Here is a 17246-nt window from a genome sequence, read left to right on the forward strand (position 1 = left end):
TGCTTATCATGCAAAGAAAGGAGAGAACAGAGAGATCAAACTGTCCACTATCTAGTTCTACAGCCAGTTTTTTAATCTTTCATTGAACTCAGATTAAATAGATTATAAACCCATTAACACCTCAGGAAAGATCTTCTTGTAACAAATTTCTGATTGTTGGGATCCGCTATAGTTTCAGAGGTTCAATTTTCAGGTTGCTGTAGCTAGTAGCTTTCTATCTTGGTCATCTAAATTTAGAGCTAATACATAATAACTTCCACCTGTGATTTAGATAGGAACATAACCATCTTCATCTGTGAATGCTGCTCATGCAATATATACCAAGGCTGAGAGAATAACTTAAAAAACCTATTTTGTATTACTTCACTTTCATATTCCTGATACAGCATTCAGGTCTGATAACCGAGAGTCAGTGACTGACTCAAGACATCCAGTGAGCTTTGTGGTGAAGTAGGGACTAGAACCTAGATCACAGTCCAGAATTGAACCTCTACACAACACTGACTCACTATACTTCTTGGATAATAGTATCTTACATTGCAAAAAGAACAGCCTTTTAAAACCCCTTATCCTGCATTGCAAGGCAGGATTCCTCAGGAATGAATCCACAATTTCCATCACACAAATTAGTATATCATAAAAACAGAGTGACAATTGACATGTTAACGCTTTCCAGGCATGTGTGAGATAATGGGAAACTGTGAAAATGAGAACTGTTTCTTAAATAATTAATGAAATATAAATGTCTTGTCTTTTAGGTTTTGTTAGAGCTAGAGGAGGTGGTGATATAAGAGATGTTAATACAAACTCTGAGAATTGGGCGGTGGTTAAAGGTGCCTTAGTAGCTGGAATGTATCCAAATATTGTTCACGTTGATAGAGAGAACATTGTCTTGACCGGGCCAAAAGAAAAAAAAGTCCGATTTCATCCTACCTCTGTTCTTAGTCAGCCCCAGTATAAAAAGGTAAGATACAAAATGTAGTATTCCGTAAAATGGCAGTCTTGTGGGTTGGGAAGGAAGGCCAGCTCATTTATTCAGTGAGCAGGTTTAGGGCTCAATGTTTGGGTATGCTGGGAGTTATTGAACTTTTTTCTGTCTAAACACACATAGGATTGCACCTTTAATGGTTTGGAATGTTTTGCTTAGTCAGATGTGTATTTTATTACAAGTCATGACCAAGAACAATTGCATTAATAAGAGAACCATCATGGAAATGAAAGAGCTGGCTGAATGGTGTGGCAAATGATGTTCTGTATTCTTTCACTAAACATGTTTTAGCATCCAGCAGTGTTTCCTGGTCTAGTTTGTGTAGGGTTTACACAATATTTCTGCATGTGGGCTGTGTGTTTCTCTGTTGTGCATACTATAAGTCAGTTTCTGTACTGATTCCTGTGGTGTGACTTGTAGCAACTGGATATGCTAAATTGACTTCATGCAGGCATATCTATGCATTATATGAAAAAGACATGTATAGTATGGAAGTAGTGTTATCCTTACTTTTTTGCTTAATAAAATTAATTATCAAAGCAGTGGACAGTTCACAGAATGGGATAGTACCTTGGTCATGATTCCTCTCTCATAATTTTAAAGCATAAAGGATGGCTAATTGTCACTTGAAATTTGAAAACTGAAAAAGAGTAGGAACAATTTTTAGGCTGAAGGCCATGTTGGTTCCAAGCTGAATATTTGAGGCCACATGTTAGAATTGGACAAGACAATATACAAAAGGAGCAGAGTCACTGCTGGCTGTTGCCCCTGCCCCACAATTTCTCACACATCCCCTTCACACAGAAAGACATGCACTGTCATGCTTACATCATTCTCAGAGAGACTGCCTTTCTTTTGAGACTGTCCCCTCAGCTAATTTTTGCCAGCAAGTGGAAAAGAAAGGAGGAGGAGCTTCACTGGAGGCCATTGCAGGCAAAAGGGGAAGATCTGGTGTATCAGATTCAGTCCCCTGGCCTGAAAGTTCCCTACCCATGATATAAAGGGTGATTTCATTCTGTAATCTCAGTTTTCTTGGATTTCTCTTTTGAAAGAAAAATAGTAATTTAGCAGAACACTTTAGGCATTAGCTTAAAAAATGATTTTATGTGATTTCCTTCCCCTGCCATAATTGGAATATGTTTGCATACGTATGTAAACTTATGCATAATTGCATATGTAGGTTATATATGAAGCAATAATTTACGCATTAAACTTATATATATATATACATATTAATCATTTATAGTTCAGGTTGTCTTCATATAGATTATTTTTGTTCTATATATTAGAGTTATTTCCAGAGTTTGTTTCCCTGTTTTCCATTAGAACAATCGTATTATAGACCTCTAGTTGGCATGCATCTTTGCACTGATGAACTCCTCCACTGCTTTGATTAAAAATGATGTTGTTGGGTGCTGCTAACATTTTTTTTAAAAATTGTAAATAAATAGGAAACTGATGTTTGCAAACTGATGTTTTAAATTGTCTCAATTGGACTGAAAGAAGAAATATGTTAAGAAAACCCTTAAACCTTTTTGTGTTACTTTTAATAGATTCCTCCAGCAAATGGTCAAGTAGCAGCTATTCAGGCACTCCCCACAGACTGGCTAATATATGATGAAATGACAAGAGCCCACCGAATAGCAAATATCAGGTGCTGCTCAGTAGTGACTCCAGTCACTGTGGCTCTGTTCTGTGGATCAGCTAGGTTGCCGAGTAATGCTTTACAGGAGCCTTCATCCTTCAGAGGTAAGTTCTAATTTTAATATATGAGTATTGTTCCAAAGTGGAATGGATGATTTCAGCAGACACTCGAAAGGATGTTATGCACTACTTAGAATAAATGTAAACACCATTTTGTTTAAATGGAATGGGGGGGAATGAAAAAAAAAACTACCTTGACTTAGTGGACCAAATAGTAACTATGGGAATTCCAGGAGGAAGTGTCATACTTGAATTCTTAATTCTAAAGGAAGCAAAAGTCAAGTGTAGCTAAACATGCATCCTGAATTTTGGGAAAACTGATTTTAATAAACCGAAAACAAAGTTAAGTCCCATGGTAAGTGACTCTAATGAGAAAAGGACTCCAAGATGAATGGATTTTTTAAAAAGGAAAAGCTAGAGACACAATTACAAACCATCCCAAGAAAGAGAAATGGTAGACAATAGAAGAGACCTATGTGGCTTCACAAAATGCTTAGAGAGTATCTGAAAACAAAAAGGATATGTATAGGAAGAGGAAGGAAGGCCAGGCTACAAAGGAAGAGTACAAGTAGTTAGCATGAAATTGCAGGAATGGTGTATGGAAGGCCAAAGCTAGAAATGAACTGAGATTAGCAAGGGATGCAAAAAACAACAACAAAAAAAAACCTTTTTCAGATACAGCCATAGTGAAATCCATGGGAAAATTTGGGAGCAGATTGTAAAGGAGTCAGTCTGCAAACACCTTGAAAACAATTCAATGATTCCTAGAAGCCAGCATGTATCTGTCAAGAACAAATCCTACCAATCTGATCTGAGTTCCTGTTTTGATTGGGTAACCTTCCTAGTAGACATTGAATTCAGCAAAGCTTTTGACAAAGTAGCTAAAAGTGGGCTAGATTGAATAACGGTCAAGTGGATCCACAGTTGGTTACAGAACTAGCTTCAAAGAGTGGTCATTAATGGCATTTACTCAAACTGGGAAGAGGTAAGTGGCGTACTGCAGAATTCAGTGATCCTCACAATGTCTATTAATAATTTAGATTTGTAAGTGAAGGGAATGCTTATAAATTTTGCAAATCACACAGCATTGTGTGAGATAGCTGCTACCCTGGAAGACAAAAACAAAATTCAGAGTAGTCTTGATAGGTTAGAGTGTTGGGCTGAAAACAACAGAATGACATTTAATAGGGACAAATACCAAGTCCTACACCAAGAAAGAAACCAAATGCATAATTACAAGCTAGAAGATAATTGGCCCAACATTACTGCAAGTGCGAAAGGTCTTGGAATGGTTGTAGATCACAAGCTGAATATGACTCAGCAGTGTGATATGGTTGCAAAAAAGGCAAATGCTATTTTGGGATGCCTTAATAAGTATTATAAGTATTATAGCACTAGGCCACTAAGATATGGCCTAAATCATATTCCTTATGAATATACAGTGGAGGGGACAAATAGATTTAAGAAATTGGATTTGATAGAATGCCTGAAGAACTATGGACAGAGGTCTGCCATATTGTACAAGAGGTAACAACTAAAACCATCCCAAAGAAAAAGAAATGCAAGAAAGCAAAATGGCTGTCTGAGGAATCTTTACAAATAGCTGAGGAAAGAAGGGAAGCAAAAGGCAAGGAGAAAGGGAAAGATACGTGAAAGGGAACGTATCAAGGTATCTTTGCAAGGTTTCATGCAAAGATGGGCATAATAAAGGACAAAAATGGCAGGGACCTAACAGAGGCAGAAGATATTAGGTGGCAAGATTGCACAGAAGAACTATACAAGACAGAGCTTAACGTCCCTCATAACCACGAAGGGGTGGTTGCTGGCCTTGAGCCAGACATCCTGGAATGTGAAGTCAAAAGGACCTTAGGGAGTCTTAGCAAGAACAAAGCTAGTGGAGGTGACTGTATTCCAGTTGAGCTATTCAAAATCCTAAAAGACGATGCAGTAAAAGTGCTACACTCAATATGCCAGCAAACTTGGAAAACTCAACAGTGGCCACAGGATTGGAAAAGGTTAGTTTACACTCCGATCCCCAAAAAGGGCAATACCAAAGAATGTTCAAACTATCGCACCAATGCATTGATTTCACATGCTAGCAAAGTCATGCTCAAAATCCTACAAGCTAGGCTCCAGCAGTATGTGGACCAAGATCTACCAGAAGTACAGGCAGGGTTTCGAAGAAGGAGAGGAACTAGAGATCAAATTGCCAGCATACACTGGATCATGGAGAAAGCTAGGGAGTTCCAGAAAAACATCTACTTCTGCTTCATTGACTATGCTAAAGCCTTTGATTGTGTGGATCACAACAAATTGTGGCAAGTTGTATATTGTCGCCCTGCCTATTTAACTTAAATGCAGAGCACATCATATGAAAGGCTGGGCTAGATTAATCACAAGCTGGAATTAAGATTGCTGTGAGAAAAATCAACAACCTCAGATATGCAGACAATACCACTCTAATGGCAGAAAGTGAAGAGGAACTAAGGAGCCTCTTGATGCAGGTGAAAGAGGAGAGCGCAAAAGTTGGCTTGAAACTCAACATTAAGAAAACTAAGATCATGGCATCTGGTCCTCTCACTCCCTGGCAAATAAATGGAGGTAGTGACAAATTTTATTTTCCTGGGCTCCAAGATCACTGCAGATGGGGACTGCAGCCAAGAAATTAAAAGATGCTTGCTCCTTGGGAGGAGAGCTATGGTAAATCTAGACAGCATACTAAAAAGCAGAGACATCACCCTGCCAACAAAAGTGCGTCTAGTTAAGGCTATGATTTTCCCAGCTGCAATGTATGTCTGTGAAAGTTGGACCATAAGAAAGGCTGAGTGCCGAAGAATTGAGGCCTTTGAAATGTGGTGCTGGAGAAGACTCCTGCGAGTCCCTTGGACTGCAAGGAGATCAAACCAGTCAGAGGAGCTCAATCCTGACTGCTCTTTAGAAGGCCAGATACTGAAGATGAAACTCAAATTCTTCGTCGTGGCCTCTGTGCATCACACATATGGGGTTGCTGCGCCTGCGCAGTGCCTAGGCCGGAAGATTAGAAAGCTAATGGTTTTTGGCGGGAAAACTCCGCTCCCCTCCCCCTTTGTGGTATAAATAGAGCGGGGTGTCCGCCATTTTGCTCAGTCTTTGCGACCACCGTTCACTGTGCCTCGTGCCTGTTCGTCTCTTGCTATAGATTTGTGCCTCTTCGATGTTTTTTCTCAAAAAGTTTAAACTTCTCTTACTCCAGGTTTGTTCTTCTCCCCGATTCTGTCCGTTTTCTTCTTGAATTCTTTCTCTCTATATAAAACAAAAACAAAAATATTATCTTACCCTCTATACTGTCCTCTTTTCTTCATTTTTCCGCGATGGTGCAGCGGGCGGCATTCCGCAAATGTATTGAATGTGGATCTAAAATGTCGCCGGCCGATCCACATGATCTATGCCTCCTCTGCCTCGGCGAGGGGCATAGGACCGACAAGTGCAGTCATTGCTTGGTATTTACCAAGCAGGCGTGGAAAAATAGGGAGAATCGTCTCAGAAAGCTCCTACGGGATCAGGCATTAATGCAATCCGACCAACTGCTCCTACGGCCTGCTTCCTCTTCGTCCACACCTCCTCAGCGCTCCTTCTCCACCGTGAGCACTCTGGCGAAGCATCCTTCCTCGACCTCTGCCGACCCTCCTCAGCGTCCTTTGGACGAGGGCGCTGCTTCTATGGGGGCTCAGTTGCTGCTTTCTCCCCCGACTAAGAAACGGGTGAAGGGCAAGCATACCAGTCTGGCTAAAACTTCCACCCATAAGAAGTTGAGGAAGGAAAAGGTGGGTAAGCCCGCTCACAAGAGCAAGAAACCTGACCGCCCAAAACAACAAGGCTCAGGTTCATCGGGCTTCTTGGTACCAACGGCCGCCACGGTACTGACCCCCTCGGGACCAGCCCTGCAACTCGTTATGCAGGTGACACCACCGGGATCCCCCAGGCCAACCACTCGGCCTGAGAGCATGCCTTCCCAGCAACAGGAGGAGCCACTTTGGGAGTCCATCTCTGATGGCGAAATCAGAGACTCCCCGCCGAGGGAACGCTCACCAACACCCATGCCACCGACTGAATCTCATGTGGCCTCACCATTACCTCCTAGAGGTCGCAGCCGTTCATCCAAGTGTCGAGATGAAAGTTGGTTGATTCCAGGATATGGTGCTCCCCCTGGCTGGGGTGGGTACCAGCCATATCCCTATTTCCCTCATGAGCAGAGATCACCATTGGTCCTGAGGGATGTGCCATCCACCTCCAGGTGTACGGAGACGAGGCGCCCAGCCTTCCCTGAAACCTCCTCCTCAAACGACGACCGGCTGCACTATGTGGAGGACTCGAAGGTCGACTCCATATCCCCTGATGTGGCTGTCACATATCAAGGGCCTGCTTCACCTGACGAACCTCATGTCTCGTTCACAGAGCTCATGTCCCACTTGGTTGGTTCGCTTGAAATTGAAGCCCATCAACAGCCAGGCCCTTTGACAGATCGCTTCTGTGACGTCGTTCGGGGAGAGCAGTCTGCATCCATAGCTCTGCCGCTTATAACTACACTGTGCCAGGCTATGGTCCAACCCTGGGACCAACCGGCCCAACCACAAGCGACCTCCCGCAGATATGAGGCTATGTATAGAGTTTGGGACGATGACATTCCCTTCCTGCTCCATCACCCAAAACCGAACTCTCTTGTGGTTGAATCCTCCCAGGGCAGGGAGTCCAGGGGATATACCACTCCTCGGGACAAGGAAGGGAGGAAAATTGATATGCTTGCGCGCCGAGTTTATGTGGCCTCTGGACTCGGCGTGTGCATATCGAACTACGAAGCGACACTGGCACGTTACCAGTACTTTATCATGCAGAAACTGGATAACGTCACTTCCTCCCTTCCGGACCACCAAGCAGACCTTGCCAGGGATTTTATTAACGAGGCGATGCAGGTGGTGGTACAGCAGCTGTCTACCGCTCGTCACCAGGTAGACACTGATTCAAGGGCCCTCGTCACCGCCATCTTGCTACGCCGACATGCGTGACTGCACAATTGTAATTTCCCCGATGAGATGAAGCGCAGAAGCCTTTTGATGGTACCGGTCTGTTCCACCAGAAGACTGACCGAAAATTAAAGGCAATTCATGAATCACGCCTAACCGCATGCCACATGGAGCTCCCACAAAAACGTAAGTGGCAGTGGCCCCAGTCGTCCTACCGGAATCAACCATATTACCCTCGAACCCAACAATACCAACAATGGCAGCGTCGGAGGCAGCAAGCACAACAGCGTTTTTCCCAAAGCCGTAAGCGATTCGATACCGATAAACGCCCACGTTGACGGCTTGCGCGAACCATCCTCTCTATTCCAGCACCACCTTCCCTTCTCCCTGTTGGGGACCGGCTCCAGGGTCGACTCCCCATTTGGGAGTCCATTACATCTGATAGGTGGGTGTTATATATCATCTCATTCGGATATAGGATAGAATTCGATGTTATCCCTCCTTTGAGCCCGATTCGCTTCACACCTTCTTCATCGGTGCTACACGATGAAGTCTCACAGCTACTTCTCAAGGAATCAATTCGAAAATTGTCCTGCTCGGAAGGATTGCATGGATTCTATTCCAGATATTTTACGGTCCCGAAAAGGGACGGTGGTCTCTGTCCGATCCTGGACTTACAAACTCTTAACAAGTACATCAAACCAAGGAAGTTCCGGATGACCACTTTACAGAACATTCTTCCGTTATTGAAAAGAGAGGATTGGTTCGCCTCACTGGATTTGAAGGATGCTTATTTTCATATTTCCATACATCCTTCACACAGACGCTTTCTACGTTTTACTGTCAGATCCGACCTGTTCAAGTTTAACGTCCTACCCTTTGGCTTGGCCACAGCCTCTCGAGTCTTTACAAAGTGTATGGCACCGGTATGCGCACACTTGCGGACTTGCAGAGTACAGGTTTACCCATACTTAGACGACTGGCTGATCGTCTCGCAATTCGAACAAGCTCTCTTGTCTGATATACAAATGATCTGCGCTTTGCTCGATGCTCTCAGCCTTTGCATTAACCATGATAAATCGACCCTTATTCCCATGCAGGTCATCGATTTCATCGGAGCACGACTCGACTTGACACGGGAAAAAGCTTTCCTCCCACCGGAACGTCAGAATGCTTTATGCAGCCATATTCATTGGATTTGATTACACGGAACGGTTCCAGCCTTGTCTGTTCAGAGACTACTGGGGCATATGGCTGCTGCTATTGCCATTGTCCTGTATGCCAGGTTATGTATGCGACCCATTCAACTGTTCTTCAACGCTGTTTTTCAACCGCAACAAAATCCTGCCACCAAGCAGATTCGGATCCCGCATGCAGTCCTTCACACTTTAACGCGGTGGACCATCACAGACAACCTGTCGATCGGCACCCCGTTTTGACCACCTCGGCCAACGACAACTCTGTACACTGACGCATCCCTCCTTGGATGGGGTGCGGCATGTTCGGGACTTCGGGTCCAAGGTACTTGGAACCGACGAGAGGCGAGGAAGCACATCAACTTCCTGGAACTTTTGGCGATTTTCAACACCCTCAAGGCTTTCGAGACTGTGTTATGCTGTCAAATTGTCCAAATTGCATCAGACAATGTAGCGGCAGTTTTCTACATCAACAAGCAGGGGGCACAAAATCTCCAGCCTTAGCACGCCTATTGATGGACATTTGGGACTGGTGCATACCGAGGAACATCTCACTTATGGCGGTTCACCTGGCTGGAACTGACAACGTCGAAGCAGATACATTAAGCAGACAGATGTCGACAACCCACGAATGGGAGTTGGACAAACAACTTTGCGAGGGACTCTTCCGCCTGTGGGGTTATCCGGATGTGGACCTGTTCGCCACGTGACAGAACAGCCTGTGTGCCCTTTACTGTTCCAGAGCGGGCGTCAGGCCGGGATTGATGGGAGATGCTCTCATGGTCCCTTGGAGCAACATGACTTTTTATGCGTTTCCTCCAATCCCACTTCTGACGAGAGTGGTAACAAAAATAGCCCAGGACAGGGCCACGGGGATACTAGTGACTCCGTGGTGGCCGAGACAACTGTGGTTTACCACTTTCTTGCTGCTGTCCAGAAGAACGTTCCTTCATCTACCAACTCTCCCGCACTTGTTAACACAACAAGGAGGAGCGATCCGCCATCCGGATATATTCTCTCTGAAGCTGACGGTATGGCGAATCACCTGATTCACGTCACCAAGTCGGTACTGGGGACACCGCACGCTACGGGTGACCTCACTCAACACACGGTATATGCAGCCCCGACTTTGAATTCGACAGCAAATATTATGATACCGATGCCTACCGACAGAGAAATTGAGGTGATTATCGAATCTACATTAAGACCGTCCACTCGTTCCTGTACAGCTAAATGGAGAAGATTCTCCTCTTTTGCAGAGTGCCATTCGTTCTCCCCTGCAACGGCTTCAGTCACCAATATCTTACAATTTCTTTTACATTTGCATCATGAGGGACTTATACCGTCATCCATCAAAGTTTATGCAGCCGCTATATCCCATTATCGTGGCACTATACACGGGTTATCAGTCTTCTCACAACCGCTGGTTTGGCGCTTCATTAAGGGACTACAAAATTTACATCTGTCTATTCGCCTTGCCATGCCGACGTGGAGTCTTTCTGTAGTACTCCAAGTGCTTACCAAACCACCGTTCGAGCCTTTAGCAACTGCGGACTTACGCCTGGTGTCATGGAAAACTGCCTTTCTAGTAGCGGTTATATCAGCATGAAGAGCTAGCGAGCTTTGTGCGCTCCGCATAGACCCACCATTTCTGAACTTCCATAAGGAAAAAGTTGTCCTTCGGATGGATTTCTCCTTTTTACCCAAGGTGGCCACATCGTTCCACCTGAATCAGGATATCGTTCTACCAGCTTTCTTTCCGTCGCCGTCGACCCCGATAGAATGTGTTTTACACATGCTTGATGTTCGCCGCTGCTTGGCCTTTTACAGATCCCGCACTGGATCTTTTCGTACTACTAATAGACTTTTTGTTAAATACTCCGAGCAAAAAAATGGATCACCGATATCATCTCAGGGACTCTCTAATTGGATCACCTAGACTATCGAAAATAGACTTACCTGTCTCTCCAACTGGCCATTCTACACGAGCAGTAGCGACCTTGTCCGCTTTTGCCGCAGGGGTTCCGTTGCAAGACATCTGCAGAGCTGCGATCTGGGCTGGTCCATGTACTTTCGCCAAGCATTATCGGCTTGATGTACGTGCCAGATGGGATTGCTCTTTTGGTAGAGCTGTTCTCTCATCCGTTCTTCGATGATAACACCTCCCTCCGCCGAGTCTGGTAAGCTTGCGAATCACCCATATGTGTGATGCACAGGGGCCACGACGAAGAAAAGCAGGTTGCTTACCTGTAACTGATGTTCTTCGAGTGGCCATCTGTGCATTCACACAACCCACCTGCCGGCCCCACTCGGTGTCGGTGAGTGGATATCGTGTTTTTTCTCGGTACCATACTATAATTTGCATCGGTACCATTTGGATTATGTCACCATGGTTATTTTTTTTTCGGTACCGAAATATTAATGGCATCAGTACCGGGAGGTTATATCACTGACTAGAGATTGTTCTCGGTACCGTACTATAATTCACATTGGTACTGTGGGAATATAATGGTGTCTTATCATTACTTTATTTTTAACCTCTAGAGGGCGAACGTGCAGTCTTTAAGACTGAGCAAAATGGTGGACACTCCGCTCTATTTATACCACGAAGGGGGAGGGGAGCGGAGTTTTCCCGCCAAAAACCGTTAGCTTTCTAATCTTCCGGCCTAGGCACTGCGCAGGCACAGCAACCCCATATGTGTGAATGCACAGATGGCCACTCGAAGAACATCAGTTACAGGTAAGCAACCTGCTTTACTTTGGCCACCTAATGAGAAAGAAATACTCACTGGAGAAGCCCCTAATGCTGGGAACAATAGATGGCAAAAGAAGAAGGGGGCGGCAGAGATTGAGGTGGCTAGATGGAGTCACTGAAGCAGTCCATGTGAGCTTAGGTAGACTCCAGGGGAGGTTGGAGGACAGGAAAGCCTGGAGGAACGTTGTCTATGGGATCACGGTGGGTCAGACATGAGTTATTGACTAACATAACATAACAATTATTACTTCCAAATCACATAAGGTACCTGTTCACTCAGTACTAGTTAGACCTCAACTGGAGTACTACATCCAATTCTGCACAGTACAGTTTAAGAAAGATACAGGCAAACTAGAAAGGGTTCAGAGAAGGGCAACAAAGATGATCTGGTAACTGGAAATAAAGTTTGATGATAAAAGAATTGGGCGTGTTTGCCTTGAAAAAGAATTAGGAAATATAGGATAGCACTTGTTCAAGTAGCTGAAAGGTTGTCATTCAAGAGAGCAGGACACATGTTGCAAGCCAGATTTCTGTCTTCATTGGATGTACACAGGGCTGCTCGGCTCAGCTTAGCTCTTTATCAAATGCTGAAGGCTATTTGTATCTAAAACCCAAATCTATTTTTAATTAATATTAGAACAGGAGGTATGATTTAAATGAATGTATAACATTGCTATAGTAAATAGAATAATTTATAGGCTTCTTAGGTCATACATATATTGTAAATGTAAAATGTCCTTTATATAAAATACTTTGATACTGAAATTTTATTACTAATTGAAACAGTATATTCTGTAAAGCTTGAGAGAGTATATGTTAATGTAATATCTATATTTAATCTCAAATAGCTCTAGATAAAAATACATATGTACCAATGTAATGATTACTTCCATATAAGGTAATTTCTTAAGTAAATAACACGCATCTGTAAGGTTGCAATGACTGAATCATTGCCAGGTTCTAGAAAAACATAAGAAAATAAGAAGAGCTTTGCTTGATGAGACCAAGTGTCCTTCTAGTCCAGCATTCTGTTATCATGACCAGTGAGCTGTCCATTGGATACCACAAGCAATGCACAAGTGCAATAGCTCCCCTCTTGCACAAATTCCCCAGCAACTGGTATAGATAGGCATCTTCCCTCTGCTATTGGAGATAGCATATAGGCATTAGGACTAGTAGCCATTGATAGTCTTCTCCATGAATTTGTTTAGCCCCCTTCTAAGGCCATTCAGATTGGTGCCCATCACTACATCTTGTGAAAGTAAATTCCTCAGTTTAACTGTGCACTGCATGAAGAACAAAGCTATTTGTTTCTGGCATGGAAGCAGTTATTATTTTGGAATTTTTAATATGGATTAAAATGCAAATATTAAATTGTTGTTAAACTACTCTGACATAATGAATGCAGTGTTTATAAAGTGTTAATGCATGGGATCTGTATTTTCCAATACAGCAGACGGTGTTCCTAATGATAGCAGTGACAGTGAGATGGAAGACAGAACAACAGCTAACTTGGCTGCACTGAAACTGGATGATTGGCTCAATTTCAAACTGGATCCAGAGGTGGATACTTCAGTATTAAACATGTTTGCATATATATATAATGGTCTCAAGAATTACTTTAGTATTTTGAAATTTAAAAAGAAAAAAAATAGAATGCCAAACTAATGACATGTGAAGTAGGAATTCTCTGTTCCCTTAATCTTCCAGTATTATTGGTTGGAACTGCTCACCCTATTCTAAACAGGAATTTATGGTTTTGGTTGCATTTCATAAAGATAGATATGAGCTTATTTGGATTGTTTGTCAGGGAGCCAACTGTGAAACTGCTCTTGGGAGCATTTCTGATACATATCAAAAGTAGGTGTTTGTCAAAGGATATCCCCAAAAATCTGGCAGAGGGACCTTATTGCAAACCTCCAAAAATCTGATCAAACCCAAAACAAAACAAAAATTGTGCAACTTTGAACACCTATTTTTAATCTTTAAAAAGGGGTGGTGAACCAGTGGCTACTGCATCACTAATATCAGAGATTGCAAAAAGTGTTCTCAAAAAGCAGGGGGGAAACAGCAAGTGCAAAAGGGTCATTGGTTGCAGCAGAGAATGGACACAAGATGAGTAATACTGAGGGGAAAGGAGTGGGCAGCCCACTTGACTGTCAGGTGTACCATGGATTGTTCTATGAACAACCTACACTACCAGGCTTATTCACAGGGTGGCTTTTCATGCCATGTAAATGTAACAAGTGTTTCCAAGAGTCATGTCACTGTTCCTTATGCTATCCAGTTATAAAAAATAGAAACCTTAATTTATGCAATTACTTGTAGTTTTCCTTGGGGCCCCTAAAACAGCCCACAAAACAAAAGTGTGTTAGAATAAGAACTTCATTTATTATAGGCTGCTAGTCTCCTGCTGCAACTGAGACAGAAATGGCACAGTTTATTTTTACGACGCATGAGAGCCCCTTCAAAGCCCTGGTCTCAAGTTGATGAGGCAACTATACGAGCAATCATTGCAGTGTTGAGCACTGAAGAACAGTCTGCAGGTCTACAGCAGCCTTCAGGGATCGGACAGAGACCAAGACCCATGTCATCTGAAGAGCTTCCTTTAGCATCGTCATGGCGAACAAACACTAGCCGAAAAAGCTCAGCAGAAGCAGAATTTGTGGATGATGCTTTTAATGCTGACAGGTCAGTACCTTGAATTGTGATGACCAAACACATAACAGTATTTTGTGCTCAGAAGCTCTGCACATAAAGGAAGCACATTTTCTGTATGAAGCTTAACCCAGTGACCGTTTAAAGTAGCAAAGGGTTTATAGTAGCAAAAAGGGATGCAACTCACTTTCATTTTCACTAGAGACAGGAGAGGTAGAACAAGAGCAGTGGCCTGAATTCTCTTTACTGCCCCTTTTCCCTTTTTACATGGGTAATTTCAAATTAAGACACTTCTGTTTCTTATGTGCTGTTTCTGAGTGGTGTGCAGTCTGCATGCTGAAGGAAGAATAAAGGGACTCAGCTTGCCATGTAGTGGTGTAATATGTTGCTGTGCTTCTGGCATGCCCACAGCATGTGAATATGGAATGTTAGATTTTATCATGGCTTTTTTGCAACAGAAGCCTGATTTGCTACATAAATCTTTTAATTTTAGGTCTGAATTGTTGCTTTCTCTAACTAAAATACTGAAATTTTACTGAAGAGTGTTAGAAAAAATTGGGGATGGTTGGACCACATTGTGTTTGAGTTCCCTGCTTCTGAACTTCTCAAAAAGTACCTTATCTATACTAGAAAAGCAGTATTCCCTTCTTGCTCCCCACAGAGAGAGACAAAGAGCAACACACACAAACTCAAGCATGGACATGTACACAAGAGCCTTTTGGCGACTGGGTGGTATACAAATGAAATAAATAATGTGTATGTGCAAGAGTGTTTTACTCTATAATCCTATATTCTAGTCTTGCTAACAGTCAATTAAAAATCATAATAGGTAGTACACATATATTTTGCTGATGAGTTTACATAATCTCAATATAATTAAAAAGATATTCTGATATCGTAGGAAGACATTCCAGTCAAACATTTTAGATAATTTTGAATTTACTTCCCATCTAACAGTAGTAGAGTTGTATCGAATATTGTCATGTCACTTACCCAACTTACATTGCACTAACAGAAACCAAGTTCTGAACTATACAGAAGGGGCAAATCCAAAGTCTGTTTGCGCAAACAGCTTGCAAAAGCGGTCTGTTTGCACTTGCACAATGGGAAGGAAGCAAAGGTCTCCTAACACAACAATTTCTTCCTCTATTAGTATATCAAGTTTAGGTCACAATTCACCTGATATGCAAACAGTATAAATAGCATTTATAAAAAGAGGCTTTAATATTCAGATCTCTATCAGTTTCCCTGCACGGTTGCTAAAGAAACAAGCTTAGTTTTAACATAATTGTAAAACATCTTTCCAAACAACATGAAATTATTTAGCCATTTTTCTCTTTCAGAAATCCCCCCAAATCAACTTTAAGCTATGATATAAACAAAGAACAGAACAATACAATATTAAGGTAACGGTCCAGTTTTAAAGCTTTTTAAAAGCATTGTTTTCAAAAAATGCAACAAAAAGTAAATAGAATAGAGTTTAATTTTATTTTCTGAAATAAACTAAGTGAATTGCAGTACCAGTCATCACACTTACCACTTTTCCAGAGAGGTAGAATTTCTTCATCATAAGATCTATAGAGGAGGTATGATTGCAGCCTGCTTCAGAAGAGGCTTTGGGGCTATTGCTTGGGGGCTATTCTGATATAACCATTATACCAAGGCTAGGCAACTTGTAGCTCTCCAGATGTTTTGGCCTACAACTCCTATTATCACTAGCCAGCACAGCCAATGGTGAGAGAGGAGAACTGCAGGGCAAAACTTCTGGAGGACTACAACTTAACCTCCCCTGCTTTATACTAATTCTCCTTGTGCCCTTTTTCTGATAAATTCCAGCACTAACTTGCATACAGCTGCTGTGCGCTCTTTACTTCTGAACAAGTTGCTTGGCTCATTTGGTTTCTACACTGCATTTCAATGCGCACTTGAGTTGTTGTTTACATAAAATGTGCTTTAGAGTATAGACCTAAAGGACCAGATTTTGAACCCCATAATTGCCAGTACCTGACATTTTCTGAAATCCTTTTAGAATATGAAAACTTTCTGTTGCAATGGTTATTTGAACCTAACTGGGTAAATAGTGTGTTCTACTTTCTACTTAGAGTCTTAATGAAGTCTGCATCTCCAGCATTTCACCAACCACTGAAATACAAAGAAAGAAGTGTTTTGCATTCCAAACGAAGCACAGATGATAGGTCAGACCAGTCATCTGTTAAGTCTACAGACAGTAGTAGTTATCCTAGTCCCTGTGCCAGTCCTTCTCCTCCATCATCTGGGAAGGTACTTGTTCATCCTGTTAAAATTAAATGAAAACTAAAGAATGCTTGCTGTACCTTATAAAATATTTTATTGCTTCAGGCACAATCATACATAGCACTTGAAACTCAGAAACTGACATCATTTGTATTCATTTGTTTAGTCTGGTAGTTTCTTCTACATATTTTACGTTCGTTAAATATATATTGCCTTTTCCTTGTTGCCACCTCAAAACAGGGCCATACTCTCTTGCTTCGGTAGAACAGAAATGACAAATACTAGAAGATTACTGAAGAAAATAATTTGATTAGGAGATAGTCAGCTAAAGCAAGTGCTATGGAAATACTTACCTAAGAAGAGGTCTTGTAGGCTGTTACACCAAAGCTATTCCAATTTTGACTGACTACTGAGACTTCTACATTAAATATTTAAGAAGTCTTCTATTGTTTTTAGTTCATGAGAGTTCTGCGTGTGTGTTCTGGAGAATACATGAGGAAGGCATAGGATTGGCAAAAATGCGGCCTTTGCCAGTAAGAATTCTTTGGTTCACTAAAACCTCCTGCTCTCAAATCTACATGTATTTTTAGTGACATTGACAATTTTAGTGACTTATTGACAGATATAAGAAATAATAAGGTTACTTGGTTGGCCCTGCACTGTGGTTGTCTTGGTGAAGCTCCCATCAATTT

The 17246-nt window shown here is 42.3% G+C and overlaps 1 protein-coding gene across 9 annotated transcripts in view; it reads left to right on the forward strand.

Annotated features, from left to right (window-relative positions):
- Positions 1 to 17246, forward strand: part of YTHDC2 (YTH domain containing 2) — a 66718-nt gene that overhangs the window by 27488 nt on the left and 21984 nt on the right. For 6 of the 9 annotated variants that reach the window (XR_006416246.1, XR_006416245.1, XM_044445928.1 and 3 more), the window contains 6 exons: positions 759 to 964; positions 2542 to 2737; positions 13097 to 13206; positions 14042 to 14334; positions 15645 to 15707; positions 16404 to 16581. Coding sequence is in view for 7 of the 9 variants with exons in the window: in XM_044445928.1 (XP_044301863.1) it covers positions 759 to 964; positions 2542 to 2737; positions 13097 to 13206; positions 14042 to 14334; positions 15645 to 15707; positions 16404 to 16581 (1046 nt within the window). In the remaining 2 variants the exon portion in view is untranslated. The other 3 variants (XM_044445929.1, XM_044445932.1, XM_044445930.1) reach the window with 3 other exon arrangements.

This window comes from Varanus komodoensis, unplaced genomic scaffold (assembly GCF_004798865.1).
Source record: "Varanus komodoensis strain SLA01 unplaced genomic scaffold, ASM479886v1 scaffold5, whole genome shotgun sequence".
NCBI classification, from domain to species: Eukaryota; Metazoa; Chordata; class Lepidosauria; order Squamata; family Varanidae; genus Varanus; species Varanus komodoensis.